Genomic DNA, 27,696 nt, shown 5'->3' on the forward strand with positions numbered 1-27,696 from the left:
AAGGAAGGAAGGAAGGAAGGAAGGCAGGGAGGGTGGGAGGGAGGGAGAGAGGGAGGGAGGGAGGGAGGGAGGGAGGGAAAATGAAAACACTTTATTTTTTTCTTGTATCATGCAACACAGGGAAAAGGGAATTTTTCATGTTTAATTTTACTTGAGATTTTACCTAAACCTAGATGTACTGAGAGATTTCTTTCTTTGATTCAAGTCAAACAACCACTGGGAAAGGATATCTCAGCAAACTGATAAGAAAGAGGGATGTTTGTGATGTTTACAGGCACAATTCAGAGAATTCAGCCAGATCTGAGCCTTATGATTCTGACCATAAGGATCAATAAAAGTGGCAGTCACTTCACAAACTCATGCTAATCATTTTTAACCCTCCTCCAGTCCTACTCTTATTCTCCTCAGCATTGATAATCTCTCCAAGTCATATTTGTCTTGGAAAAGCTTTGTGAAAGTCACAAAGTAGATAGGAACTGAAACCTGCACAGCGTGGTACAGAGCAATACATTATAGACTAGAGTGATGAGATTAACGAATGCACATTTAATGATGAAAACAATTTGTCAGGGAACATACAATCGGAGAACAAGTGCTGGGTTTGATGAACTGTCTGTCCAAGTTACAGAAAATTTAAGAGGAGTAGAGGGATAATTTAAAAATAGGAAAGCTTCCTTATATTCTGAAAATTAATTTCTAATGCATCAGAAACTATTATGTCTAGTATCAAATATAAAAATGTAATTTTATTTTTAAGCACTTTACAAACTGGTCCATGCCTACCTTTCTAGTCTTCTTTAATCTTTAATCTTCTTTAATCCCCATTTCCACATACTCTAGTATCAAGTAGGACCATGAACCTCTTTGCTATCTCTTGTACAAAACATTCCATTTCCTGATTCCAAACATTTTCATTAGCTATCTTTCATACTTGGAATGTTTTCCCATTTTACCTCTGCCTCATGATTTCTTCAAGTCTCAGTGAAAATCTGATCTTCTGCTAAAAACTTTTCCTGTGTGAGTATATGTTTGTGCGTACACATATGTCCACATCTTTTAATTGTGTATGTTCACAGTTATTTGCATATTGTCCTCTTTATTATAATGTGAGACCCTAGAGAAGGGACCGCTTTTGATATTTTGTTTTAATTCTCAGGGCTTAGAACAGTACTTGGCATATAGTAGGCATTTAATAAATGCTTGCTGACTGTGGACTTACAGAAAAAGTAACCTTAAAAAAACACTAGAATGTAGACTCAGAGGAAAGCCTGATATGTCTTTTCAGTCTCTGCAAGCTATAATTTCAAGGACACAAAATTAAGTATTAATATTAGGTGAAGAAGTATTTGTTCCTTTTAGTTTTTTTCTAAATGTTGATTACAAAGTACCCTTGTAGGGTTAGAAAAGAGAGGGGAAAGAAAGGGAAAGTGGAGAAGATAAAAAGAAAAAGATGGGAAGAAACTGCGAGGTGAAGAATTGCAGAGAAAATGGGAGAAAATAAATTCATCCCTTCTCAAATACCTCTTTTAAGAAAAGTAGACTGTCACCCAAACATTGTGATTATTTCTAACGATTAAGGTCTTCACATACTAAAATGATTGCAGAACTCACAAGAAAAGAAGAATCACTGGCATCTAACAATTTTTGAATGTTCAACATTTTGTCCATTATTACCTCTAAATAACTTATGCAATTATAAAAAGTATCAAGTACAGAATCATGTGAAAATAGAAAGGTTTTCAATACTCTATAAATGTAATGTATCTAGAAATTCCAGCACAGCACTAGAGATCAGAAAAGTCAAAAGAATGGCAGCAAAGTTATATTACTTTTTTATTATTATTCATATCACCACAAGCTCAATCGCCATGCAAATTCCTTGAGGAATATAAGAGTTCTTTGTGGGAGGGTGGGTGGGGTAGATATTTAAAATGACATGGGTATAATTCAATACATACATATGGCGCATATGACGAGAGAGAAGTACTTCAGAGTATTCTTTTAAGTTGTTGTTTTTTTTTTCCCTTACAGATTTCCTGGCAAGAAGGAAGAAAACTGTCTTACCTGAATCAAACCCAAAACTTGGCACAATGTCCACTGTTCCATGAAAGGCTCCAGCCCATGCTGAGGTAGCAGTGGTGACAGTAGTAGGATCTGTCTTTGTGATGTCACACTGGGGAGCAGGAATCCTGGCCGTACGAACTGAAGGCATGAGCAAAGAGCCATACCTTGGATCCAAGTGGGAGCTGGCAGAAGGGTGATGGTGATGGCGGTGGTGCACATGTGGATGGGGGTGGTGGTGATGCATGTACACATCATGCATGTGTGTGTATGACGACGGGCTCACCTGAGATGTCAGTGGATAGTGCCAGGACTCTGACACCTGTGGGGGTGGGGGAGGGGCAGTCTGATGTAGGTTGTGTCCTGGCCAGGGACCAGGATCAGCTGCTGCAAAGGTGCCTGGTGTAGTGACTGAGAAATCAGGATGAACTCCACTTAAACAGGCCCGAGGTGGGGGCTGGTAAGAGCTGGTCCAAAATGAAGTTGGGAAACTGCTCCTCTGGCTTGAAAGAGTTGAGCTATCTGAGAAGGAAGAAAAAAAAGTTTACATTAAGTTTCAGTTCTTGGATAAACCTGCCTTTTCTTGTCAATAATATTTTTTTAAATATGTTATTTATTTAATTTAAAATGTTAACACTCTTCCAATAATATTTTATAAGTATATATTATAATGCACAGGAGTGTGTACTCAAGGGTGGAATCACATTAAACACATTTCAAAGGTCCAAAGTCATTTCTATTTACAGGTCGGAGACCTGTGCTGATTTTTCCTTCTCTGGACTATTTGCTGTTATATTATACAATAATATGTATAAGACTTGCACTTGATATATTATTTATAACCTCTCAGATACTCTCTGCTGTCACCAGGTGAGCTATGGTTCCTGAAACATTGCTTGGGCTTTGAATAGTCTTTAATTTAAAAAACCGAAAACAAAAGATAAATATTCAAATAGCTAAACATTTTTCTTTAAACTGGGACAACGCATAGAAAGAGAAATTGAACAAACCCTCAAAGAATTCCCTAAGAAAAGAGACACCAGGGAAAGATGCCTAACTCTAATATTACATAAATTGTAGCAACAGAAAGTGGTAATTTAAAAATTCCATTAAAAATAACTGTAGAAAATATAAATTAGCCTGGGGTATACCTATTAAAACAAATCCACCAACTATGTAAATACAATTACAAAACACTTTTCGTGCAAATAAAGTCAAATCAAAACAACTGGAAAAAGATTAATTGCTCATGGATAAATTGAGCCACTAAAATTCTGATTGCAGATCAAAGCATTCCATCTTCTACTTTTAATTCCTTCATGAATTTTTTGTTGAATGTGGGATAATGTCTTTTCTTTCAAGGCATGAGGAACATGGAAGTATGCATTGCATGCATATCAGCCTCAGGGAGGCGGGAAAGAAGGGATAAAATTTGAATCACAAAATGTCAGAAAATAATTGTCAAAAATTGTTTCTATATGTAATTGAAAAAAACAAAAAAAACAAAAAATAAAGGGGACTGTGATTTTAACAATGCATGAAGTTTCCAGTTGGGGCTAGATTTCTCAAAGAAGATAAGGACCTTTTTAGCCTTAGAACAGTGGTTTTCAGTTTTGTCTATAGTAATAGAATCCATTCAAATAACAATTTGATAGGATTCTTGTAATAAAATTCTCTAAAATACTTATTTTAATTCCTATGTATAAACAACATGGTTCACTAAAAAATAAAATTAGAATTTGGAGCACTTAAGTTTGTTTGAGGAAACCCTCATCTTAAGAATGTTGTCTGAGGATACTAAGAAGTTTAAGACTTACCTAGAGTCACAGAGCCAGTATGTTTCAGAGGAAGAACTTGAACCCCAAGATTCCTAATCCATAGCCCAGTTCTATCCACTACACCATGCTATCTCTCAAACTTTAATGTGGTAGGTTGAATGATTATGTAAAATTGATGGATTATACTAATTTTTAAACAATAAGATTATAGTAGATACAAGGATTAATTTGCAAGAGTAATATTTTTCTCCATCAGGAAGATTTTTTTTTTAAATAGAGAAAAGAGAACTGGACTGTAGTCCAGGAAAGGGTTATCTTGACTTCCCTGAGTCATTTCCTTCATCTGTAAAATAAGAAGGTAGGATTGAACTAGACATTCTTTAAGAACCTCTCTAGTTTTAATATATTTTTGTAATCTAAATGAATTAGTGGCTAAGGTATTTCTATGTGTGGATAATAACAATTTTCAAGATAATCATCTTCAATAGAACAGTAAAAAAATGTTCTCACACTTTAGTGTCCCCACCAAAAGTACTGAACTACATCTTCATATTGGGCAAGAAAGAACTATCTGAAATAGAATCATTTGAACCTCTACTATTTCCACATTCTCAGACCTTGAATTTCTAGTGGATGTAAGTTTTTGGCCTCAAGGAAATTTATGCAACTGAGACCATTAATCACACACATCAGATATGTTATTTTGCTAAAAGATTTAGGCTGGGACAATAGTTCTCAAATTTTTTGTGTCCTAACTTCCCTAAGGGTTTCTGTGCTTTTCTACCCAATTCTCCCAAATTTAGACCTACACCTTAAAAAGAAAAAAAAAAACGTTCTTGCCATTCATCACATAGAAAGACAAATGTGCATCACTCCACAGGTCTAGTTTCCTCTCTCAAAATTACTATACATAGGGGCAGCTGGGTAGCTCAGTGGAGTGAGAGTCAGGCCTAGAGACAGGAGGTCCTAGGTTCAAACCCGGCCTCAGCCACTACCCAGCTGTGTGACCCTGGGCAAGTCACTTGACCCCCATTGCCCACCCTTACCAATCTTCCACCTATGAGACAATACACCGAAGTACAAGGGTTTAAAAAAATTTAAAAAAAATTACTATACATATTTTAATATGTACTTAGATTTGAAAGGTTTCATGAAACAGAAGAAATTACTTCTGTTTATGTGTAGAATCTTCAGAATCAATAGACAACATTAAATTACTACTACCAATTCATTAATTAATGTCTTTATTTACCAGACATTATGCTAGGTGATGGACATACAAATAAAATTCATAAGGTGCTCATATTCTAATGGGAGACACTAAGGATATATAAATAGATGTGTTAAAGGGATTTTCTAAATCTCTCCCTCTATCTCTTTAAGAGGCAAGAAAGAGAGCAGAAGGATTTCTAAGTAGAAGAGTATTGACAGGCTTCTTTGAGAGTTAGCCAGAGCTAAAGATTCTGTTACCTAGGAGACGAGATATAGAAGAAAGGATTCAGTTGGCAGTTGAGGGGCTTTTACCTCTAGACCTGGAGGTAGCAGGAGTTTGGTCTGGGTCTCTCAGTCAAGAGCCACTACTGGCAGTTTTTACACTGACCATAGGAATAGAGAAACGGATTTAAGGAGTTCATAGGTGAAGAATGTTTATTTATTAGTATAGGTAGGTAGTTAGTGAATCAAATTTAGATAGAGAAGATAGTTTAGGCCTGTTCTGCCCAGGTAGAAGAACCTGTCCTCGAAGACATTTAGAGTAGGGTTTTTTAGAAATTTTACTTAGGATTAGGAATTTAGGTATAGTCATAAGATATTAGAATATCTCTTTACTCCTTTCTATTTTCTATCTGTACTTCTCAAATTAAACTAAGTGTTTTATCAAACTTCTCTCCTCATTTCTGTCAAACTCCTACCAATTAACCCTTACAGATGATATAGATATGAGTATGTACAAAATAAATATAAAGAGAATAAATTATTGGAAAAGTTAAGTTCAAGGTATTTTGAAAGCGAGGATAGTAGTAGGAAAGACTTGAGGAACTTCATGTTAAAATAGGGGAGATATTCCCTGGATCAGAGGTGAGAAGGTAGTAGAATTCCAGATATGAGGTATAGGCAATGTAAAAGGCCAGGAATTGATTACAAAGATAGTAGAACTGCATTCAATAAAATCTAAGTTCAAATTCTCTCTCTGACATTTACTAGCTATATGACCATAAATGCAGGTTAATTTAATTTTTGTGCCTCAGCTTATTCATCTGTAAATTGGAATAATTCTGGTTTTTGTGCCTATTCAGAGTTGTTGAGAGATCATATTTATGCCAAGTCTTTTGCAAAGATTCAAATGCTACATCAATGCTCATTTTATAACCATTATGTGTAAAATACTATTCTAGGAACTGGGGGAAAGATAAACATAAATCAAACATGCCCTCCAAGAGCTGGTGGATTGTGGGTAAGAATTTTTCCTGAATGCTTTGAGCTAGTTACCCAACAGTTTTTGGATCACTCTTGGCTTCAATCCTGTCATGAGAGTCTATCTCTGAAATTTCGTTTAAAAAAGCCTTAACTTACATCTTACCTATGTATTTATCCATAATTTATGCTATATAACTATTTCTTAATATCCTCTTACTTAATTACCTAATTACCAAATATCTTACTACATTGTCTAGTCTTTGTATTCCATATTTAGCACAGAGCCTGGAAAATAGTAAGATATTAATAAATGCTAGTTGACTTGACTTGAAGAGCCTACTCTGTGACCTGAATAGGAAGATGAAAGTTATTCTAGCTATAGAATTCTCCTTAATGCTTGTGTCTTCTCTTTGTTAATTATCTCTAATTTATCACATATATATATAGATATAGATACATAGATGATAGATGTTCATACATAGTTGTTTGTATATTATCTCTTAAGAAGTGAGCACTTTGAGAGTAGGGACTATTTGGGGCAGCTTTTGTATGTCTAGCACTTAGTACAATGCTTGGCATAGAGTAGGCACTTAATACACCTCTGTTGACTGAAACTTGCTTCTAAATGCTATTTACAGATTGCTTCTGGTATACCACTAGGATGCTATAAAGTATCTAATCTATCTATCTATCTGTCTGTCTGTCTATCTATCTATCTACCTACATACCTACCTAACAGATGGAGTACTTTGTTTCTTGCCTGGGAATCAGTGTGCTTATTTCATATGTATGTAAATATTTTTATTACATGCATTTTACTTATATGCTCTTAATTACAGCCATATTTTTGGATGAAAAATCTTACCGCAAAAGGGCATAAAATATGTTATTTCTGTACAAAATTACTTTCCATTTTAGAGATGGCAAGGCCTGCTAATATGGTCACTCCACAAAGGCGTTGGTCTTAATGTTACTCAAATATTTAGAAACCTTTAAAAATCCGTAATCTCATATTGAATGTCATATTTTTGTTTGGTTTGCATTTGGACAAAAGACCATTGTTGGTTCTTCATGACTATCTGTATAACCTTACGTAAGTTACTTAAGCTTTCTGGAGCTTTCAGTTTTCTAATCTTCCAAATGAAAGAGTGGTGCAGATAATAACTTGGTCCACTATGGTCCTTAATAAATTTTAAAATGTTGTTTGATACCAACCACCATCATTACAAAATCCATCTAGTCATTACAGTGTCATATTTATTATAGAAATCCATCTGAGCTAAGACAGGCAGCTGACAAGGACACAATTTCTTAGCTGCTGAGAGACTTCTTAGCTTAACTCTTAATACCTCATTTTTAAAAAAGGCCAAATTTACTACATGTAGTAATGGCAATTTTTGAAAGCAGATGTTTTAATAGAAGAAACAGCTCTAAAAACATAAAGTTCCCATTAGTTACGAAATCTGCCCCAAAGAATAGATTGGATCCTGAACACTCCTTATCCAAAGTTCCTACTATAAATATAATTCTTAAGAACCTCAGAAATATTGTCCATTATTTTGAAGGGTCTATATTCTCATTGCTATGCTTTTCACTGATGCATATTTCAACAACTCCCAGCATTTATAGCCTAGCTGATTCTTATCTAAGTATGTCTCAGTATCTACTACAAAGGACCTGCCCAATACCCTGAAGGCATTCCTCAAGTTCTTTTAGTATTTTATGGGAACCAGTGAATAGAATTTTGGTGGTTTTTGTACCTTACTTAATCTGACAAAGACTGATGTACCCTAATTTCCTATCTAGAATATATTTAATAATGTTTTTGTTTTTGGCTATTCCTGGCAAGACATTAATTTTAATATGCTGTAAGCTTCTGGTGCACCATGAATTTATCTGCATTTGCAATTCCAGTTCTTCAGAGATCATGGCATTCCACAATTTAAAGTCACACTGCATCAGTGTGAAAATACTTGTGTTTGTCAGAAAAGTTTTTGCTGTACTTAGTAGCTTCGAATTACTGGAAACACTGGGTAGTTCCTCAGATGAGATGGAACCTGGTTTCCTCCTTCCAGTAAGTCCTAGACCCTAATTGGGCTGCCTATTCAACTACTTACCAAAATCTAGGCAGTATGCATTGTTTAATCCAACTTGTTTTCTAAAGTGTATTTTTAGGCTGATTTCAGGACTCATCCATACTTTTATTTGGAAACTGTAAGACATGTTCCATGATACTGATGAAAATCTTATGTTTTTTGCTTTCCTTCATATTAATATTGAGTGAATCTATTGACCAAAGAATCTTGTATGATTTTAACATGTACATTTTAAACACCTTGCCGGAGGAGAGCTTTTTACCTCATTCAAATCTTTTAGTAAAGTTCTTTCTAATGTCCAAAGTAAGTTTGTCAACAATGCAATTTAATCCTATGACTTCATGGTTGGTCTCCAGCAAAATTATTTTCTAGACTAGAGACAAAATCATTTGTACTTTAGCCTTCTCTGGCATTCAGACTTCTTTAGAATTATTACACATTAAGGTCTCTTTTCCATTACTGCATATTAAGGGTTTTAAACATTCAAAAGGTAACCCCTAAAAGAGGATTGCAAGTAAGGGGGTGATAATTGATGCCTTTACTCCTTAGATTCACTAAAAGGAGAGTCAGGTCTAACCTGTATTCAAATGTTCCTGGGTAAATCTTTTCTTGCTGTGAACATCTCCAGCTCCTCCCTCAGAGAAAAAAGCTTCAGGGTAACTGCCTCTTTTCACATATACTCAGCAATTTGTATCACTTTTTCTGCAACCTGCTGAATCTCAGCAACTTTCTTTTCCTCCTTTATTAGAATTAAGATATGCATTTATTTTCAAAGGAAAGGACTTCGAATGAACACCAGTGAATAGGAGGGAATAAAATGCTTTCTGAAGAGAATTTGAATTGCCCCAACTAAGACACATAGTGAATCATTTAACAAATATTTATTAAATGCTTATTATGAGCTACATGTAAGAATTAACACAAATATTCAATTCAATTCAGAATCTTCTAAGAGGACACCATATTATGTAGCAGAGAGAGGCAAGGGGGATAGGAAGACAAAAAAGAAAAAAGGAAATAGCTCCTCTCCTCTTAGTATTTACTTTCAAATAGGGATGAATCTTGGAATCCAACATGTGCATAGGCATATAAATACAAAAAATGTTTTTGGTGAAGTTCATCAGTTTAGGGAACTCTTAGAGTCAAAAGTATTTCCACAGATGGAGACTGGCAACTTGTTTAGAACTTAAAGAGTCTTAGATAATTTCATGGGTTTATTGAGAAGTCAACTTACTGTTGTCAGAAGGCTACTATATATTAGAGGCAGGCCATAAGCAAATCTTGATTTCAAAGTCAGCAAAATCAAAGTGATGTTAGGGAAAGCACTAGCCATTGTGGAGCTGTGATGGATCAGGAAAGGCCTGGTGTAGAAGTTTCCACCTATGCTGAACCTTGAAAGATATTAAGAGATTCTAGAAGGTAGAGGTGAGCAGAGGGCATTCTGGGCATGAGAAAGACCCTAGGAAAAGCCACAAAGGCAGGAGATGGAATGTTATGCTTGTAGAATAGCAAATATGCTGATTCACTTGAACAGCCTAGGACCTCTGATTTTATTGTTACAGGGAACTTCCTGTGAGAAAACTGTCTCTCAGTACCAACTGGTAGTTTCTCTGCTATTTGTAATCCTAGAAAGTAGTCTAGAGCCCTGAGAAATCAAGCAATTTGCATGGATCTGAGTACCTTTCTGATATATACAGGTAAGAAATGTGAAACATCTAGAAAAGCAGGCTGAAGCTGGTATGGGCATTTTGCCCCCAAACTTAGAAGTGTTTCAGGCATACTGTAAGCAGGGAAATGCTTTGCTCCCTTACATTCTTGTGACTACTAACCCGAAACATCTGATAACTCCTATAAGACCCTGAAAGAATTATCCTCCTTGGATCGTCCTTTAGATTAACAGAAAGATACACCTCCTTGATATCAAGTTGTATCTCAGACATCCATCTGTCCTCTAAACTATGAGGGTTACCCCCTATTTTTTCAGGTAAACCTCCCCCCTGCACATGCCTCAGTGCATACCACTCTAGAGTCATGTCTCCACTGTTGTAAAGAATATAAAGACCCCAGAACTGATGTTATTGGGGTACAGCTTTCAATCTATGCTGTTTCCCCTAGGAGGCAGTCTTCCTGGCCAGATTTAACATTACCTTGTAAATGAATAGATTTCTCTTTTTATTTTTAAGCTAAATTCCGGAGTCTTGCATCCTTGAAAAAAGTACCCTTCCTGAACCTTGGGGGTTCACTTCAAGCCCCTCACAACAAAACTAGATTGTGTGGGGCATCAAATGCCCAATTCAGTAATTTTAAATTTTATTCTTGTGGAAAGTTAAAATTAATCTGTACTCTTTTTTGGCTCTCAAGTTAACCTTTTGATTTTAAAGCAAAATAATTTCAAGGCTGAAGCTCTGAACTGTATCTCCCTGAGGCCATGGATAGAGTTCTCCCTCCTTTTGTCTACCATGCTTGGAGATGATGTACATACAATGTGCAGTCATTCTAAACTTCCAAAAAGCCTGTCTCCTGCCCAGACTTGGGTCTGGGTCCAGCAATCAGAGACACTCAGGAAAAGAACATCATGAAGAGCATAAATTGTCAGAGGGAACAGGAAATTGCTCTCTTCCATTGGAACCAGTCTTAGAAGGGTGCATGATCTGGCTCAGTGCTGGATCAGCTGAATCACAGAGAAGTAGATAAGAGAGCTAGACAGCTATAAGTGGCTCATGTTTCTTTCTTTCTATCTTTCTTTCTTCCTTCCTTCCTTCCTTCCTTTCATTCTTTCTTTCTTTTTTTCTTTTTTTCTTTCTCTGGCCTGTTTTTTGCTATTTAATACATAATTATAAAATTAGTATGTAGTTTAATTGTAGCATCCTAGAGGTTAGAGAATGCCATCAAAGAGAAAAAAGCAATGCATGGTCAAATATATGCTTCAGGAATATTATTTTGGCAAATGAATGAATGAATGATAAAAGAAAGTTGAAATTACAACTAAGGAGTCCATTCAGAAGGCTATCACATTACTGTTTTTATAATAAATCAGCATACTTCTCATATTATCTCCATTTAATTCAGCAACTACTCTCAGCAATGTCTTTGGGTTTCAAAATCAATTGATTATTCACAACAATTTATCTGGTACCCTCCCTATTGCTGACCTATTTTTTCCTTCATCTCAGAGGACTAGCTGACTGAGTATAAACAAGAGCTGAGGTTGTAGATAGGAACAAGAAGAAAAAATTTTGGTAAAATAAAAATAAGCCTAAGATTACTATTCCATGGCTACATTGATGTGATTATTTTTTAAAAAATAATTAATTCATTAAGAGAGTGGTCATTAGTTTCCTAAGAATATGGTTCAACTCAAAGTATTTAAAAAACTATTAGTATTAGAGATAAGAAAATTCCAAAAGATTCAAAACTTTTCTATTATAAATTAATGAAATATATGACTGCAACCCAAAGAGGCCAACAAATCTTGACTGGTATTAAGGTAGATCAGCTCTCAGAATATCCTCATTATAGAAGACTCTATCCCATATTTGAAAATTCTACAACCCAACTCAACAGTTGGTCAGTATCTTCTTTATAGTATATTATAGACTTCATTATTATCAACAGACATCTATTAAGCATTTTGAATTGTAATTCATTTTACAATTTGACAAATGTGTATTAAGGGACTACTAGGTGCTAGGCCCTGTGCTAAGAGTTTTGAAGAATACAAAGATGATTAAGACATCACAACCCTGGCCCTCAAGGAACCTACTACTTTAAAATAGGGACAACAAAGAACTATGCTGGTTGTGCTACATAAGGCAGCACATTTACTTGTTAAGAGGCTGCAGAAAAGAATTCACGAAGATGATGTCATATGGTATAGTGGGAGGAGCCCAGAGTCCAGATTAAGCAAACCTGAGTGAAAACTCTGCACTTGCAAAGTTCATTGGCTGCAAGACATTGGGCAAGTCTCTTACTTTTTGAGTGTCAGTTTCCTCACTTGTAAAATAAAGAAGTTGGTCTAGATAATCTTAAGGGAACCTTCCAGCTCTAAATATGTACATTTATGTAAGAGTACATGTACCCCTATGAGATGGGGTGACAGTGGAAGGAGAGAAGATGGAAAGAAAGAACAAAAATTTATTAAGTTCATACTATGTGCCAGGTACTTTACAAATTATTGTCTCATTTAAGCCTTATAACAACCTTGTGAAATAGGTGCTACTATTATCCCTATTTTGTTGTTGAGGATACTGAGGAAGATAAAGATCAAATGATTTGTACAGAGCTAATAAGTATCCAAGGCAGGATTTGAACTCTGGTCTTCTTGATTCCAGGTCTAATATTCTTATCTACCTTGCCTAGTAAGACTAGAAATTTAGATAGGATTTCAAGAGACAGAGCTGTAAAGAGCAAAGGAAATTGAAGGAAGTATTAAGTCACAGTAAGAAGTTTCATATCTGCTCAAATTTAGCACAGAGAGAAGAAAGATAAATCTTAAAGAATAGGCTAAATAAATTGCAACCTAACAATGTAATGGAATAGTACTGCACTGCAAAAACTAGGACTATGAAGATTAAGAAAGGCATAAAAAAGATTTAAATAAACTGACACAAAATGAAATAAAGAGAACCAGGGAATTAATATGTGCAGTAATGACAACAATCTAAATGGAAAGAACAACTCAAAGAGCCACAACTGAATACAACCTGGTTATAAAGATCATGTTTCCTTAAAGAGAAAATATACTTCTTTTTTTTCTTTGCTCACATTGAGTACTCACTTTGCTGAACTTTTTAAAACTTTTTTTTATTCTTTTTTTAATCAATCAGTCAAAAAATGGTTATTAAGTGCCTACTAGGTGTCAGGCACTATGCTAAGCACTGGGGATACCAAAAAAATGGCAAAAGACTGTCCTTGCCCTCAAGGGAAAGAAAGGAAAGGAAAGGATGTATTTCAGAATAATGGTGATAAGAAAAGAAACGTTATCAATAAATTTTTTGTTCTTTTCTAAATACTCAAAATACTTGTTAACAAGGTATTTTTAAATTTTCAATAAGGCAGGCTGGTTTCTTATTAAGGAGAGCCTTAAATATCAAATGAGGAATCTGGAATTTCAGTAGGCAATAGGGAATTTCTGGAGGTTCTTTAAGCAAAGAAGTAATATAATCATAACTGTTTTAGAAAGATGAATGTAGCAATGTTGTGTAGAAGGAGAGAGTAATGATGGAATATCAGAATCAGAATGCCACTGCAAAAATATAGGCAAGAAGTAAGGCTTAGGACTTTGGCAGAAGGAGTGAAAGGATCAAGGGCACCCTGGACTAAAAATTGAAAGGATTTTACACTGTACTGTGTGGTCATTTTGGAAAACAGAGGGATTAAAGGTGATGACTAGAGTAATTTAATTTTGTGAAATAGAGGCCTTAGCAAGAATATAAGAAGGTAGGGGAAGGAAAGTTGAGGAGCTTGTTTATGGAGGTAGGGGAGGGGAGAATAAGCATTTCTAAAGTGCCTGCTCTATGCTAAGCCCTTTACAACCTTATGAAGTAGGTGCTATTATATTCTCCATTTTATAATTAGGAAAATTAAGGCAAATAAAGTAAATAAAGGGTCACAAAACTCGTATTTGACTCCAGGTCCAGTGTTCTTTCCACTGTGTCACCTAACTGACTTAAGATGAGTGATGATTTAATTTTATGTACTGATTAGAGGGACAACAGAAAGGTTTCTAACAAACTGGACCTAGATTTGAATCCTGGTTCCTTGTTACCTCTTTGCTTAGGCAAATCATTTTAAATCTTTGGGCCTTAGTTTCCTCATTTGTAAAATTAAGATGTTGGCTAAAATGGGCATTATCTAACAGGTTCTAAATCTTATGATTTGTCAATTCTATTATTGGTCATCTTTAAGAATACTATTTCAAGAGTACAGGAGTTTTTGGCATGAAAACTCTGAGTGTCAATGATGCCTGTCAGTTTCCCCTTCTTTCTTTCCCCCTGGGAAAACTACTCTTCCAGGAGGCAGTAATCCCCCCCTTTCATAGAAAGGCACTTATCTCTTTATTGGCTACCAGTGAAAGTAACCAGATGTGTAGAAATTTGAATGTCTTACTTATTGCTTTCACTTGCAATTTTAAAATATACCTGTCATAAAATGTGGTGATCTGTGATTTTGACACTTTTCAATTACTTATAAGCCCAGAAAGGTGGTGATAATTACTTAGGTGCTATCAACTCAATTCAGAGTTTGACTGGAGATTCAGAATGACATACTTAATAGAAATAAGAGTTCATTAGGTTGTTTTAATGACAGAGAGGGAGGAAGAGATGGAAGGAAGCAAGGAAAGAAGGAAGGAAGGAAGGAATCTATTTCTGGGAAATTTCACTTAATAAATGTGATCTGGTACAGCAGCATAGTCAGAAAGGGAAAGTGAAGTGATCAGTCATTGTTCTGCCCTTGAAAGGTAGTGCATGTCTGAGTGTATAAGGAAAGGCAGAACTCTAGATGGGGAGTAAGTTTCCATGAAGGATTTCAGGGACTGAAGAGTATGGGAAAATGTCAACAGAATAGACAAATGATATTTAAGTTGACCATTCACTAGTACACCCCACAAAATTATCTTTATGCTCCAAGATCTTGTTTTGCATTACTTTAATTATCTTTGGGCTCTTCTGAAAATTGTATGAAGATTTTTTAAAGTCTCTTAAGCAGGAAAATGTATCCCTGAGTACAATGCTTTAATAAGAATCAAAATACTGAAAAAAGAAAAAAAGAAAAGATTGATTTTTGTTTCATGTTATACTCTTATTCACACACCCCTGTAGGGTGCTTGCTATTTAAGAACACTATAGAGTGATGTGTGTTCTGTTTGTTATTGACTGCATCTTACCCCAAGATCTTTCATTGCCCCTTCTTATCATGGATCTTATCAAGGAACACACACACACACACACACACACACACACACACACACACACACACACACACATTCACATCCCTCTTGGCAGAAATGTGATGGGACTTGAAATACATAATAAAACTATACATTTTTCAAAGTTGGTCATGTTGATTTGTTTTGCTGGGCTACACTTAAGTGTTACAAGAGGTGGCTTGTCTTTCAGGGGAGAAAGAGTTAATGGGCAGTGATAGTGATTTAAAGAAAAAGGGAAAAAAAAGACAAAATGCATCAATGAAGCACCAAAACTGCCCAGAAGAAAGCAAAAGGAAATTCAGAAGAGGACATAGGTAAGAATGGTGGTAATGTTACTATTTTAAATTGAATATAATTTTAAGAAAGTCTCTGTAATAGAAGTTAACACCAACATATACATTCTTCTGTTTTGTTCTTATTCACAAATTAAGATGTTCATTAATGTTTCTTTATTTCATAATTTAAAAAAGAATTTTATCTTAAAGCACTGGGTGTCAGAAGACCTGGGATCCAGGCCCAGTTATTATCCTAATTAGCTGCTTAATTTTTGGGCAAGCCACTTCAACCTTCTGAGTTTTAGATATTCCTTATCTATTTGACAAGAGAACTAACATTAGATTCTGATTTCTAACATTCAATAATTTGATGAGTCAGGCACTCACTTTGTAGTCTATTTTGCCTTGCCTTTTCTTCTTTTCACATTTCACTTCCTTTCTTCCACTTCTAACCTGTCCTTGATGGTTGCTGATATCCCCACTCTACAAGATTACTTTGAATTCTGATCCTATTCTAAATGGTACTAGGGTTATCAACTTTTTAGTTTGGTTTGGTGTATCAGTTCATCCAACAAATAGTTATTTAGTGCCGGCTATGTGGATATCATTATCCTAAGTATCAAGAGATGGTGAGAGTCAAGTAGGAGAGAGAAATTTAGAAAGAACGACTAGTGAAATAGGGGATGGATGATTTGTGTTGAGAAGGGCTCAAGGAGCCACAGATCTCCTTATGCTAGTTGTTGAAAAGAAATTATTCTCCCCACCCTAATACCCAATTGTTAAAATCTATACTAGTGTGTCTTTAAAATTATTGTAAGCCCTTTTTAAATGACAACTAGTATGCTTTCTGTCCCCAGAATATAAAAGTCCACATTTCTGAATGTTAGTAGAAATTCCATACTTAAAAAAACCTAACATACAAATGCAAAGGATTTCACATCCTTTGTACTATCCTATCTTCTTCTATTCTAAATAGATTTTCTCTCTTGTTCTCTTTTTAGTAAATCAACAAGCAATAGTTTGTTCTGGTGTCCTATATACTCAGTTTTTATGAAGAGGAAAATGAACATTCCAGACATAGCTTTGGACTGCTGTAAGAGGAATCAATGTGGTAACTTGCCTTCCCCTCAATGGCTTAATACTTTGCTCACATCGTGAGTAGGATTTCTTATCATGTACAAATTTTTGCTGTTAGTACCTAAGAAATATCTGTGTGATGGGCTCTGAAATCAAATTAAAAATGAATGCCAGGTCCACCAATTCACAAGCAGATAAAGCATGGACAAGAGACAGAAAGCCATTTTGAGAAGACAAAAATTTTTTAAATGTCTGCCCTGAGAAGCCCAGACGTAGATCTCAGTTATGTCACCACAGTAACACCTAGTAGAATGAGCAATAGCTAATTTCTTAAAAGCTGATTTAGGCACGCCTATTATTAAGAGATCCAAATTGGGCCATCGGGGCTTCAGGAATGGTGCTTTGCAGCCCTATCCTGCCACTATAAACTCACACCAGTTGCATCATTACTTTCCATAAAGAATTTAAGGGGTGTGACTGCATCCTTTCCAACCCTGCATTCCACATGTGACAAAACTGATCCAGCTGTTTGTCTGAAAGAAATTCCTTGCTGTCCTTAAAAATTAAAAAGCAAGTGGATATTTGTCCTCCAAAGGCACGTTTCCAGCTGGATTCTGGTCAGGGCTATTGCGAAACAAATACAGTGAGCTGGAGAGCATATGATTTTTTAATTCTTACCTCTCCATAGGGGGGTTAGCCCCATCTTGCTTTTTGAAATGGCAGATTCTGTATGGAAGCTGCTAGCTTGGCCCAAAGCTCTCGAGAAGTGTTCATCCACTACTGAACCAATGTCTCCCTGGAAATAAGTGAAAAGGACACATCGAGAGTTAAGGTACTCCATCTCGGCAGGCTGGTCTTTCTCCTCCTCCTCCTCCTCCTCATCCTCCTCCTCCTCCTCCTCCTCCTCCTCCTCCTCTTGTTTGCTGGGAAGGGTCATTTCCAGAGACTCCTGCATCTTGCTGTATACCGCTAACTTCTTCTGGTATGGAATAAACAAAACACAGTATCAAAGGCAGTTTATAAAAAAGCATTAACTAGAGTAAAAATAAATAAATAAAAGTAGCTTCACAGCATGGAATGAATGTTCTTCTCTTGCCTTGCTTCTTGCTCATCCACCCCCCAAAATTTCTATTTTTATTCATCTTTAAATGCTAAAATTCATCTTTAAATGTTAAAATAATTAGGATTAAATGATCATTTAATTTATATATGTCACAGTATAACAAGAAGAAATAAGAGAACACAATTTTCCTTTTGTTCACCTTAAAATCAGCCCTTCCCCTTCTCTTTTTTTTCTGTATTTTTTAAAGATGGAATAATGCAACCTTACAATTATGAGTTGCAGAACCCAGGAGAGTCGGTGTGGATGGGAGAAGAAAAGGAATGTATTGTTAAAACACAAGGAATCTAACATCTTATAAAAAGATTTGGCAGATTACTTGGACTCCTTTCTTTAAAATCAAATTAAAATGTCGGAATGTATATGTGTGAAGATCTATTTTATAAGGAACATATTTTTCAGATGTTCCTCATACCACTGTTATCATAAATAAAAAAGTTACCACTAAGGGTAGATCAAAATGATGCTTACTGCCAGTGGGGTCAGGGTGGGGTGTGCATATGTCTATGTGTAATTCTTTTGCCAATAAAGGCAGGAAAATTTGGATCATTTAAAATATCATGAAACTTGTATGTCTAATGAACAATTGTATTTTTAATTAATTCATAATAAATGAAATGATCCTACCAATTGTTTTCTTTATTTCAGTATTTAAAAAATCAGTATTTTGTATATAGTTAATATATATAAAACATATAATATATATACATGTAGACATTTATGTGAACATATATATACATGCAGATTTTGCCAAAATAAACTGAAAACTAAGATTTTAATGGTCATGAGCAACAGAACTTATAACTTTAAAAACTATTGCAACAATAACATGAATAGTTTCATTTTTGCATAGACAGTAAATATGGCCTGTACTCATGCTTTACTTGAATCATTACAAATTAAAGAAAGATGACTTATTTGTAGTCAGAGGGCCTACATTCAAATCCTTACTCAGCTAGTTACTACCACTGTAACCTTGGACAAGTCATTTCAAAGAAATGTATCATTGATTTAAAGCTGTAAAAGGGAACATAAAAGATCTTTCATCCTAAAGCAGGTTATCCTAGGGAAAACCTGTTGGCTGTTCTGACTAACTTCACCCACCTTAATTTACAGATGAGAAAAATGGGAACAAGAGGTACTAGCAGTAGAGGTGGGCTCCATATCCAGATCATTCATCCCTCCCCCATGGACTCCTGAAATCCAGTCACTTCCCACTCTACCACATTCTTTGGGTGTCATTTTCCTCATCTATGAAGTGAAAGAATTAAACTACATTATTTCTAAGATACTTCTAATTTTTAAAATTCTAGAATTCTAAATAATATAACATATTACTATTGTAGTATCTAGTCAAACATACTACAATAAATACATTTTGATGCTGCTTTTCCCTTTGAAATAAGTTTCTTATTGCTGACATTAATTCCTATAGCATTCTACATTTAAATAAGCACACAAAGTATATAAAGAATCCTGCACACACATACACTAGCATATTAGATAGTATTGAATTGACCAGGAGAGACAGAGGAGAGAAAGGAAAGAGAGGGAAGAGAGAGAGAGAGAGAGAGAGAGAGAGAGAGAGAGAGAGAGAGAGAGAGAGAGGATCAGAATACAGGAAATTAAAACTGATCTCCAGAATTGTTTCTCTGTACAGGAATGTTCCTTCCAGTATATGAAATTGATTCCTTTCTTAATTTTATTTTTTTCTTAGTATTAATTTGAGAAAATGGTCACTTATCACTATAGGTTTTTTTTTTCTTTTCTTTTAATTTTAAGCTGTTATCCTATATTGGCATCCTTTATTAAAATAATGTATGCAGTATTAATTACTAAAATGCATTTTCTAGTATATATCTCTTTTTTTAGCTTAAATGGAAGGTATCTCAAAAAAGATAGAGGCTTCACATATATGTTGTCAGAGTTCTTATAATTTTGTGGTAGCTGATTTTTAAAAATTAGTCATAACTAAGTAAAAAGAAATGTATCTTAAATGGTTGAAGATTTTCAATATGTAATAAAGAACTTATGTCTGAATGCAAAAAGATTTCTGCTCTTTACAATTCTTATAGATCACTTTCCTGACAATTTAAAGTAATGATCTGTTGCATTTTTAATGTAATTTGTTACTTGTGGTGTCACACCCTCATTCTGACTATAAAAAGACATATGTCTTAACTCTAATATTTAAGGATTTAAAAAATGTTAAAAACAGTTTCTTTTCCCTCCATTGCTAGTCAAGATCTACTTCAACTAACCTTTTACTGACTCCTCCAACAAAAGGTGCTTGTAATATAAATCAGCTCTTTGGAAGAGAAAATACACACACATACACATACACACATACAAATACACACACAAACTCAGTATTCACTTTTAAGTTTAATTTGTATTATTTACATTTTCTCTATCACTTTCTCAAATCTAGACAGTCACTAATACAACATAAATCAAGATCCAATTCCAGTTTATGCTCTTTCACAGATGTAATGCTCACACAAAAAATTTAATTCTTGATGCCCTTGAGCTGGGCTCCAGTACACCCCTGACTCCAACGTAGAGAAGTGTCTAAAGTTTGCCAAGATTCCAAGAGAAACAAAGAATAATCAGTAGAAATAACTGTCCCAGGGCAATAGGAAAAACATGATAGCTGAACTGATAGTGATAACTGATGAGATAGGTTTTGTTATTTAAAATGTGAGGTGTGTGTATTTGTCTACTTGACAGAAAGGGTAGACAGTTTGGATCCATTGAGATAAATTAAATGATATTATGAAAGAACAACTTAAACAGCTATAGACTATATACTATTATTTGTCTGATTTATTGTTGCTACACAACTTCTTTGACTACATAATTTCACCTTAAAGTGTTAAAATCAAAACCAAAATGAAATGCTAGGCCTTGATCCTGATTCTTCCACTTAAATGTTCCTTATTGAAATTAGATTATTTGACTTAAATTCTAATGCACTCATATCAACCATATTTCTTATACTTTCTTCCCAACTTACCATGAGCCCCAACTATTTCCTGAATTCTGTGCTTTAAGATTATAGTCCAATTTCTTGCTTAATTTTTTTGATGTAAGTTTAGTTTCTGTTTACTTTTGACATTCCACATACTTGATTTTTCTTTAAAAAGACAAAAGCAAATAAAGGTAACGTGAAGCTTGAAATATTGAGGTCAAAGCTTAAATTGTCTTATCTAAATCTTTTTGCCCTTAATAAGGTTTAATGTTTTATCAAATTAGCAATTTTATCAAGTTATCGCTACAACATGTTTTCAAATGGAAGCTTTAAATGGACCTTATGCTCAGAAGTGTCTCTTAGTTTTCTTATTAGAAATACAATTGTAAGCACAGAAATCAAGAAGTCAACAACCCAAAAAACTTAACAAACATTTTCTAGTTCTTATAATAGTGCCGAATTATCTTCCAGTAAAATGATTTAGTTATGTGAAAAGAATTACTGATTAATGGCTACAAGGTTGGCTCACATGCTTCTCCCTCCTCCCTTCTCCCCCTGCCCTATGCCCTCCACCAGGTTGTGCAATTACAATCATCAGAACCAGAATATGGTCTGTACTGAGTATTCACATTTAGGAAAAGTCATCATTTCAGACAACTGGAAACAAAGCTTACAACATTTCTATAAACAAGAGAATGTCTTCTCAGTTAGAAGCCAAATACCCTTGCCTCCCCAAAGACCAGGGTGACAAATACCAAATGATTATCATACATATGTTGAAACTTTTCCCTGAAGTTAAAAATATATCTTAAATGAATCATTTGATACTGTTGCCTAAATTGTCATCTTTAGTGAATATTCTTTATTTTTCAATATAACAATGCTTTTATTTTAAGAAACAAGACTGGACTATTGTGAGTCCTGAGAAGGAAAAGACTTTAAGAATATATATTTCCTAAACTATTGCCAGAATTCTGCTGCTATGTCACATTATTCTTCATTTATCTGCTTCTCGGGTTTGCCAAAAGTGAAAAAACACAAAAGCATCGACATTGTATAGTACTGTTGTTTAATAAGGGAGGATTAAATTTATTTGTTTTTGAAAAACTGAACCCTCCTTGAGACCATGCAAAATGTTTTATTCTAGGTCAAGGTCTGTTTAGCAAATGTTTATTAACTAGATAAACCTAGATCATCATGACCATTTCATAATTCACTTTAAAAAATTGAGACTTTTTTTGAGAAAGTCAGAAAATAAGAGTATAAATAGGTGAATATGACTATAAGATACTACAGTTGGAATCATTGTTAAACCCATAAAAATATAGCTACAAATAACTTTTGTCATTGGTAGTAGTCATTTATGAAAACTATATTTATTCCAGTGAAGCTAGTAATAAACAATATTCTGCTTTGGGAATTATCTTCAGAACTACTTTTTCAGATCATACAACTGAATATCTCTTCTTCATATTTATTATGTACACTAAGGGTTTTTTAATTCAATAAACAGTACAAACTAGTTTGATTGCCCATATTATTCAACCTACTTGTCTCAGAAGGACTTTTTTCTGCTTCCAGAAAACAGATTCTCCCTCAGAGGACAATGATTTGCCATCACTGTGAATATTTTAAACAATATAGATATCTCAAGCTTTGAAAGCAATTCTTTTTTTTTTTTAACCCTTGTACTTCGGTATATTGACTCATAGGTGGAAGATTGGTAAGGGTGGGCAATGGGGGTCAAGTGACTTGTCCAGGGTCACACAGCTGGGAAGTGGCTGAGGCCAGGTTTGAACCTAGGACCTCCTGTCTCTAGGCCTGACTCTCACTCCACTGAGCTGCCCAGCTGCCCCCGTAGGCAATTCTTAAAGAATTCTAAACATCATCCTTGGAATTTGTTTACCCCCTCCCCCAAGCTGATCAAATGGTTTGAAAAGAACTTATATATCCAAATGGTTTGGATATATAAGTTCTGTTCTTCTTAAATTAGTCACATTGATATAAAATATGCTCTTCTATTTAAAGCAATGAAACAATAAAAATATGACTTTGAAGAGTAAGTTATAAAAGTTGGGAAAGTAAGTATTTGATTAACTTTGCTACTTTCTCTACATAGCCAATATTCATACCAACTGGGTGGTGTTAAGGATAGATACTAGTAAGGAAGATATGAGTGTGAATGCTGCCTCAGGCACTTTAGTCATTTAACTGCTATTTGATCCAGTTATCTGTTAAATAGAGATAGTAGTGGAAGCTACATTCTAGAGTTGTCATGAAGATCAAATGACTTAAAAGTTATAAAGTACTTTGCAAACTTTAAAGCAAAGCACCATGTCAATGTTTATTATTATTATGCAGAATGAGAAGGAAATTTGTGATAAATAGTATAATTATAGGTGTGATTTCTTGTTTCTAAGGGTGCCAGAATTAAAAGAAGAGAACATTTTCTGATTCTGGGAAAAAAAATACGAACAATCTTTAGAGACTTATCAGGGTCCTTATTTCCATCTTGAATTCATAGGATGGGATAAATTATCTCCTAAAGTTATGTAGCCTTACTCTGTGTTTCAATTTACTGATCTGTTAAATGATGAGTTAGACTAGACCTGAGGAACATAAAATTTTGAAAAAGTCTTCACTGATGGAAGAAGTTAGTTCCTTCATTTGGCAGATGAGGAACAGAAGTCTTTTCCAGAATTAAAATTCTATGATCCTAAATTACAGATTTTTGGCAGAAACAGGACACAACATGTTTTTAAAGAAGTTATCTGCTTAGCTTAGTTATTCATTTTCATTTTTTTCCCTTTTAGACAAAGGAACAGTTCAACAAAAGTTTTACTCATCTAATACTTGCTAGGATCATCAAGAATTTGTGTATCATGGTATGTAGCTAGATGGCACAATGAATAGAATGCAAGATCTGAAGTCAGGAAGACTCCTCTTATTTAGTTCAAATTTGGCCTCAGACACTGACTAGCTATGTGACTGAGCAAATCACCTAACACTCTTGGCCTCAGTTCCTCATCTATAAAATGAGCTAGAGAAGAAAATGGCAAACCACTCCAGTATCTTGGCCAAAGAAAACTCCAAATGGGGTCACAACGAGTTGTACATAAAAGTCAGGAAAAGTGAGTTCAATCAACTCTGCTCCTAATCAGCTATGTTACCTTGAAAATTCACTTGATTCTCTGATATTTAGATTTCTCACCTCTCAAATAAGAGGTATGGGTAAAATGATCTCTAAATTCTCATCTAGGCTTAAAATTCAATAATTTATTCTTTCAAATTATTTTTAAGTGAATATACTGCCAAATAGATAGGAGAATGAAAAGGGTTAATTATAAGCAGGCAAAGTAGAAAACAACTTTAATGGGATATTCTGAGGCAGCCCCCATTATCTCTCCCATTCCTATCACTGTGCCTGGAATTCTGTTACAGATTTATTCCTTTCAGTCTTGGTGACCATCCATCTTCAAAAGCCTCCTAACAATAGGCAAAAACTTCTGGCACAGTTAACACCTTGAGCTATAATCAGATAACTATAAGAATTAGTGAAAAGCTAGTAAAGGAAACAAATATATTTCCTGTCATCGACTGGTAAGATTAGTTGTATTCCCAGTTTTTCTCAAACTTTTATAAGTTGTATAACCTTTGAAAATGTTCAAACTACTCAGGAACTGATTTGTATTTCTTTCTCATACCACCTCTTATAAAAAATATAAATAATATAAATAAATAAATAATAGATAATAAATTTAGTAGTGCAATAGTAGTGTAGTTTACAAGGTTGCTGGACCTGAAGTCAGAAGATAAGGGTTCAAATTCCACTTATCTACTAACTTAATCTAATATGAACCTGTGTAAGTCTTTTTAAAGTTTATATTCCTCATTTGCAAAATAGGAAAATTTGTCCTAATTGTAAAGAAAGTCAAGGCTCTTTTCAATCTCATAAGTCTATGCATATGTAAATTTATTGAGTTCCATAAGTTGATAAGGCATTTATTTGATGAAAAACTACTTTGGGTACTTGTCATAAACTCATCTCATTCAAGTTTCATAAGGTGCACCCTTGTTAAAGGGTTTTCAGAATCTGGTGAACACATTTCAGTTTATCCATACTGTGTATAGGATTTTATAGAATTTGATCGTGTCCCCGTCATTTTATGGTATAGGTCATTCTGGTTTGCTGCCAGAAACAATTTCATTTGGTTACTTCAAGGTTTAATTTTTGTTCAGGTTTGGATTCTCTGGCTGGAAAGTTATTGGGTGCACAAAACTATGAAAATTCTTTAAGCTCCTAAGTCTCTGTCTCAACTTAATTTGTGCAGAACAGAATTACAGGGGCTGCTCTTTCTCAAAGTGGGCCTGCTTGAATTCCTACAAATCTACTTAAGTCCTTGCTTACAGTTGCAAGAAGATTAGATCCTCTGGTTGGGCTCAGTCTACTTAGTATATAATTCTATTCTTCCCACCCACCCCAATGATTTAAAAAAGTATGCTCGACTCAGTGATATAGGGGAGACTTAATAGGTTTTGTTAATATTGCTTCCCAGATCTTCAGGAAAATATAAATGACTGTTCCTCTGCTAAGTGGATTTAGTGTGTTGCCTCCCCCCAAAATAAAACCAGATGAAATATTGATAGGAAAAGTCAGAGAAGTTTTTTCCTTGCAAAAGTTTTTTAAAAGAATACTACCAAGGACTTCTGAAGAATCGTAAACTTTGTCAAAGAGCATACTACAATATTAGTTTTTTTATCAAAAGATCTATTTGAGGTGCTCCACATTCACATATGTACACAATTCTTGTACAATGTCAATGGAAAGTTTAAATTTGAATTCTTTCAGATTTATTGCTGAGCTTCTATCAGCAAAAGAATCAGTTATCTTAAATGAATGTTTGAAGACACATTAAATCAGTCATCTCCAATAAAGGGCAGTCAGAATCAATATCTATAGACTTTTATCAAGATCACAGTATGACCATATTACAAATACTTATTCTAGAAATTACAAAACCCCAGTGGCACAACTTTAGAAAATTTCCTGTATAATTCTATCATTTCAAATAAAGAGGAATTTTGAAAATGAGCCAGCTTCCTTTAGAAGGGAAGTTCATTAAATGAAAATGGAGTTCCTGATCCCATGATTTAAGTTTTGAAGTTCTTCTCTCTGCCTATTTAAAATGTTATATTGATTCTTGAAGTTATTGCAGTAACTTGTTGTCTTGTCTTTCCTTTTCTTTCTTTTTTTGAGGTCGTGGTGAGAGGGTGGTTAGGTGGTAGTGAGAGAAAGGTGGTGAGAAATGAGTCTTACAGTAGGTAAATGGGTATGGTAGTGGAAAATGAAAGCAATAAGAAAAGTGGTAGGAAATCTATCAGGAAAGTCCCAGACCTTCCTACAGGGAAGAGAAAAACTTCCATGCAGTTATGGAGATTTTCTGAGGACTTGCACGAAAGCGTAACAATTATTATTCACATACATTTACAGAACTAATGAATTCTTTCCAGATTATAACCTTGGTTGTGCTTGAGAAGCACAGCAGATCTAACATGAATAGTCTCCCTCATTGTACGTTTGAGACACCTTTGTGACATTTACAGCTTAGAGTAATGTTTATAGACTGAACATTTTAACTCAAGCATCCTTTAAGAGAGGATACATTTAGTTGTGGGAGGGGGGGTTAAGAAGCTGACTGTGGACAGGAACAATTGCTTTAGAATTTTATTAAAGCACTCCAATTTTTTTAATGCATTTTTTGCTATAAGGCACTATGGAGACAGTGCAAGGAGTCACTATTTGTGGTATATTCTACTACAAATGTGAATGGAAATATGTCTCTTAGTCTCAGTTTTTTCATCTATAAAATGTGGAAGTTGTACTAAATATAAGGTCCCTTCCAGTTTTATGACTATTTTGCCATATGTCTGAAGACACATCTAAAATAGAATCTATTTATCCACCCACCCATCTACTGTCTTTAATGTATTACCATAATAAAGAAAAGGAAAACTTCATTTTTAAACTTAGACTTTACTTCTTTGAGGAATAGAAGAAGGTAAAGTAATCTGCTATATTTTAATCATTTTTAAAAGTTACCTGAATTCCCACTAAAAGAAAAAGTAAATATTTAAACAGAAAATACAGAATAGTATTCAATGTTAGTCTGCTGGTTTTTAAAGATAGTTCAGTATAGGTGTTAGGGGGAAAATCAATTTAGGGGATCATATTACTGCCTCTAAAAAACATGGCAATCATACCAAACTTGGTTCCTCTTTTCTATCATTGCATCATATGGATTAATATTAATGAATGGTCTCTCTGCCTCTAGTAGTCTGTCACTTTCTCTGCTTTCTTTCCTCTCTGGTTCTTCCACAAATGACCTTTTGAAATATAGTAGGAATTTGAGAGTTGCAGCTCTCTTTTTTTGTCTCCCTGTCGTCAAGATGCTACTAGGGGTCACTTCCCATGTACAGAGAAAACAATCTTCATGGATAATAATGATAAAACCTTATGGAATGCAACAACAACAAAAAATGTATTCTCAGATGACTACATTAGGGCCAAGTCAATATTAGTCCCACTTCACCCACGCACCACATAGTCTAAAAATGTTGTAAGTCTGATAAGAATTTCCTGATTTGCCTTCTTTTTGCATTAAAAAATATAGGTCATCAAACTAAAGTATAAAACTCTTACTAGCTGATATTGCAAAGGAACATCAGTCATTGTATTTAAAGAATTTCTTCATTTCAACTAGATAGTGATGAATAATTACTATACTTGAAAACATGGTCATCCTACAACATTTGGGGAAACAAAATTAGAATTTCAAAGCTCAGTTATACACAAAAAATCTCTAGCAAATCAATCAGCTAAGCACTAACAAGATTACATGAGCACAAAGTAAAAGAGGAAGTAGTTAATTGAGCTGCTTTTGTAAGTAACTTTAAGACATGGAAAATACAGAGGCC

General features: G+C 34.6%; 1 protein-coding gene across 1 annotated transcript in view; it reads right to left on the reverse strand.

The window, feature by feature from the left end:
- Positions 1 to 1,843: 1,843 nt before the first annotated feature.
- Positions 1,844 to 27,696, reverse strand: part of VGLL3 (vestigial like family member 3) — a 28,032-nt gene continuing 2,179 nt past the window's right edge. The window contains exons 2-3 of the mRNA XM_044669252.1: positions 17,309 to 17,609; positions 1,844 to 2,583 (exon numbers count right to left, since the gene is read on the reverse strand). Of these exons, the coding sequence (XP_044525187.1) occupies positions 1,844 to 2,583; positions 17,309 to 17,609 (1,041 nt within the window). The remainder of the gene's footprint in view (positions 2,584 to 17,308; positions 17,610 to 27,696) is intronic.

The sequence above is a fragment of the Gracilinanus agilis genome, chromosome 3 (assembly GCF_016433145.1).
Source record: "Gracilinanus agilis isolate LMUSP501 chromosome 3, AgileGrace, whole genome shotgun sequence".
Taxonomy (NCBI): Eukaryota; Metazoa; Chordata; class Mammalia; order Didelphimorphia; family Didelphidae; genus Gracilinanus; species Gracilinanus agilis.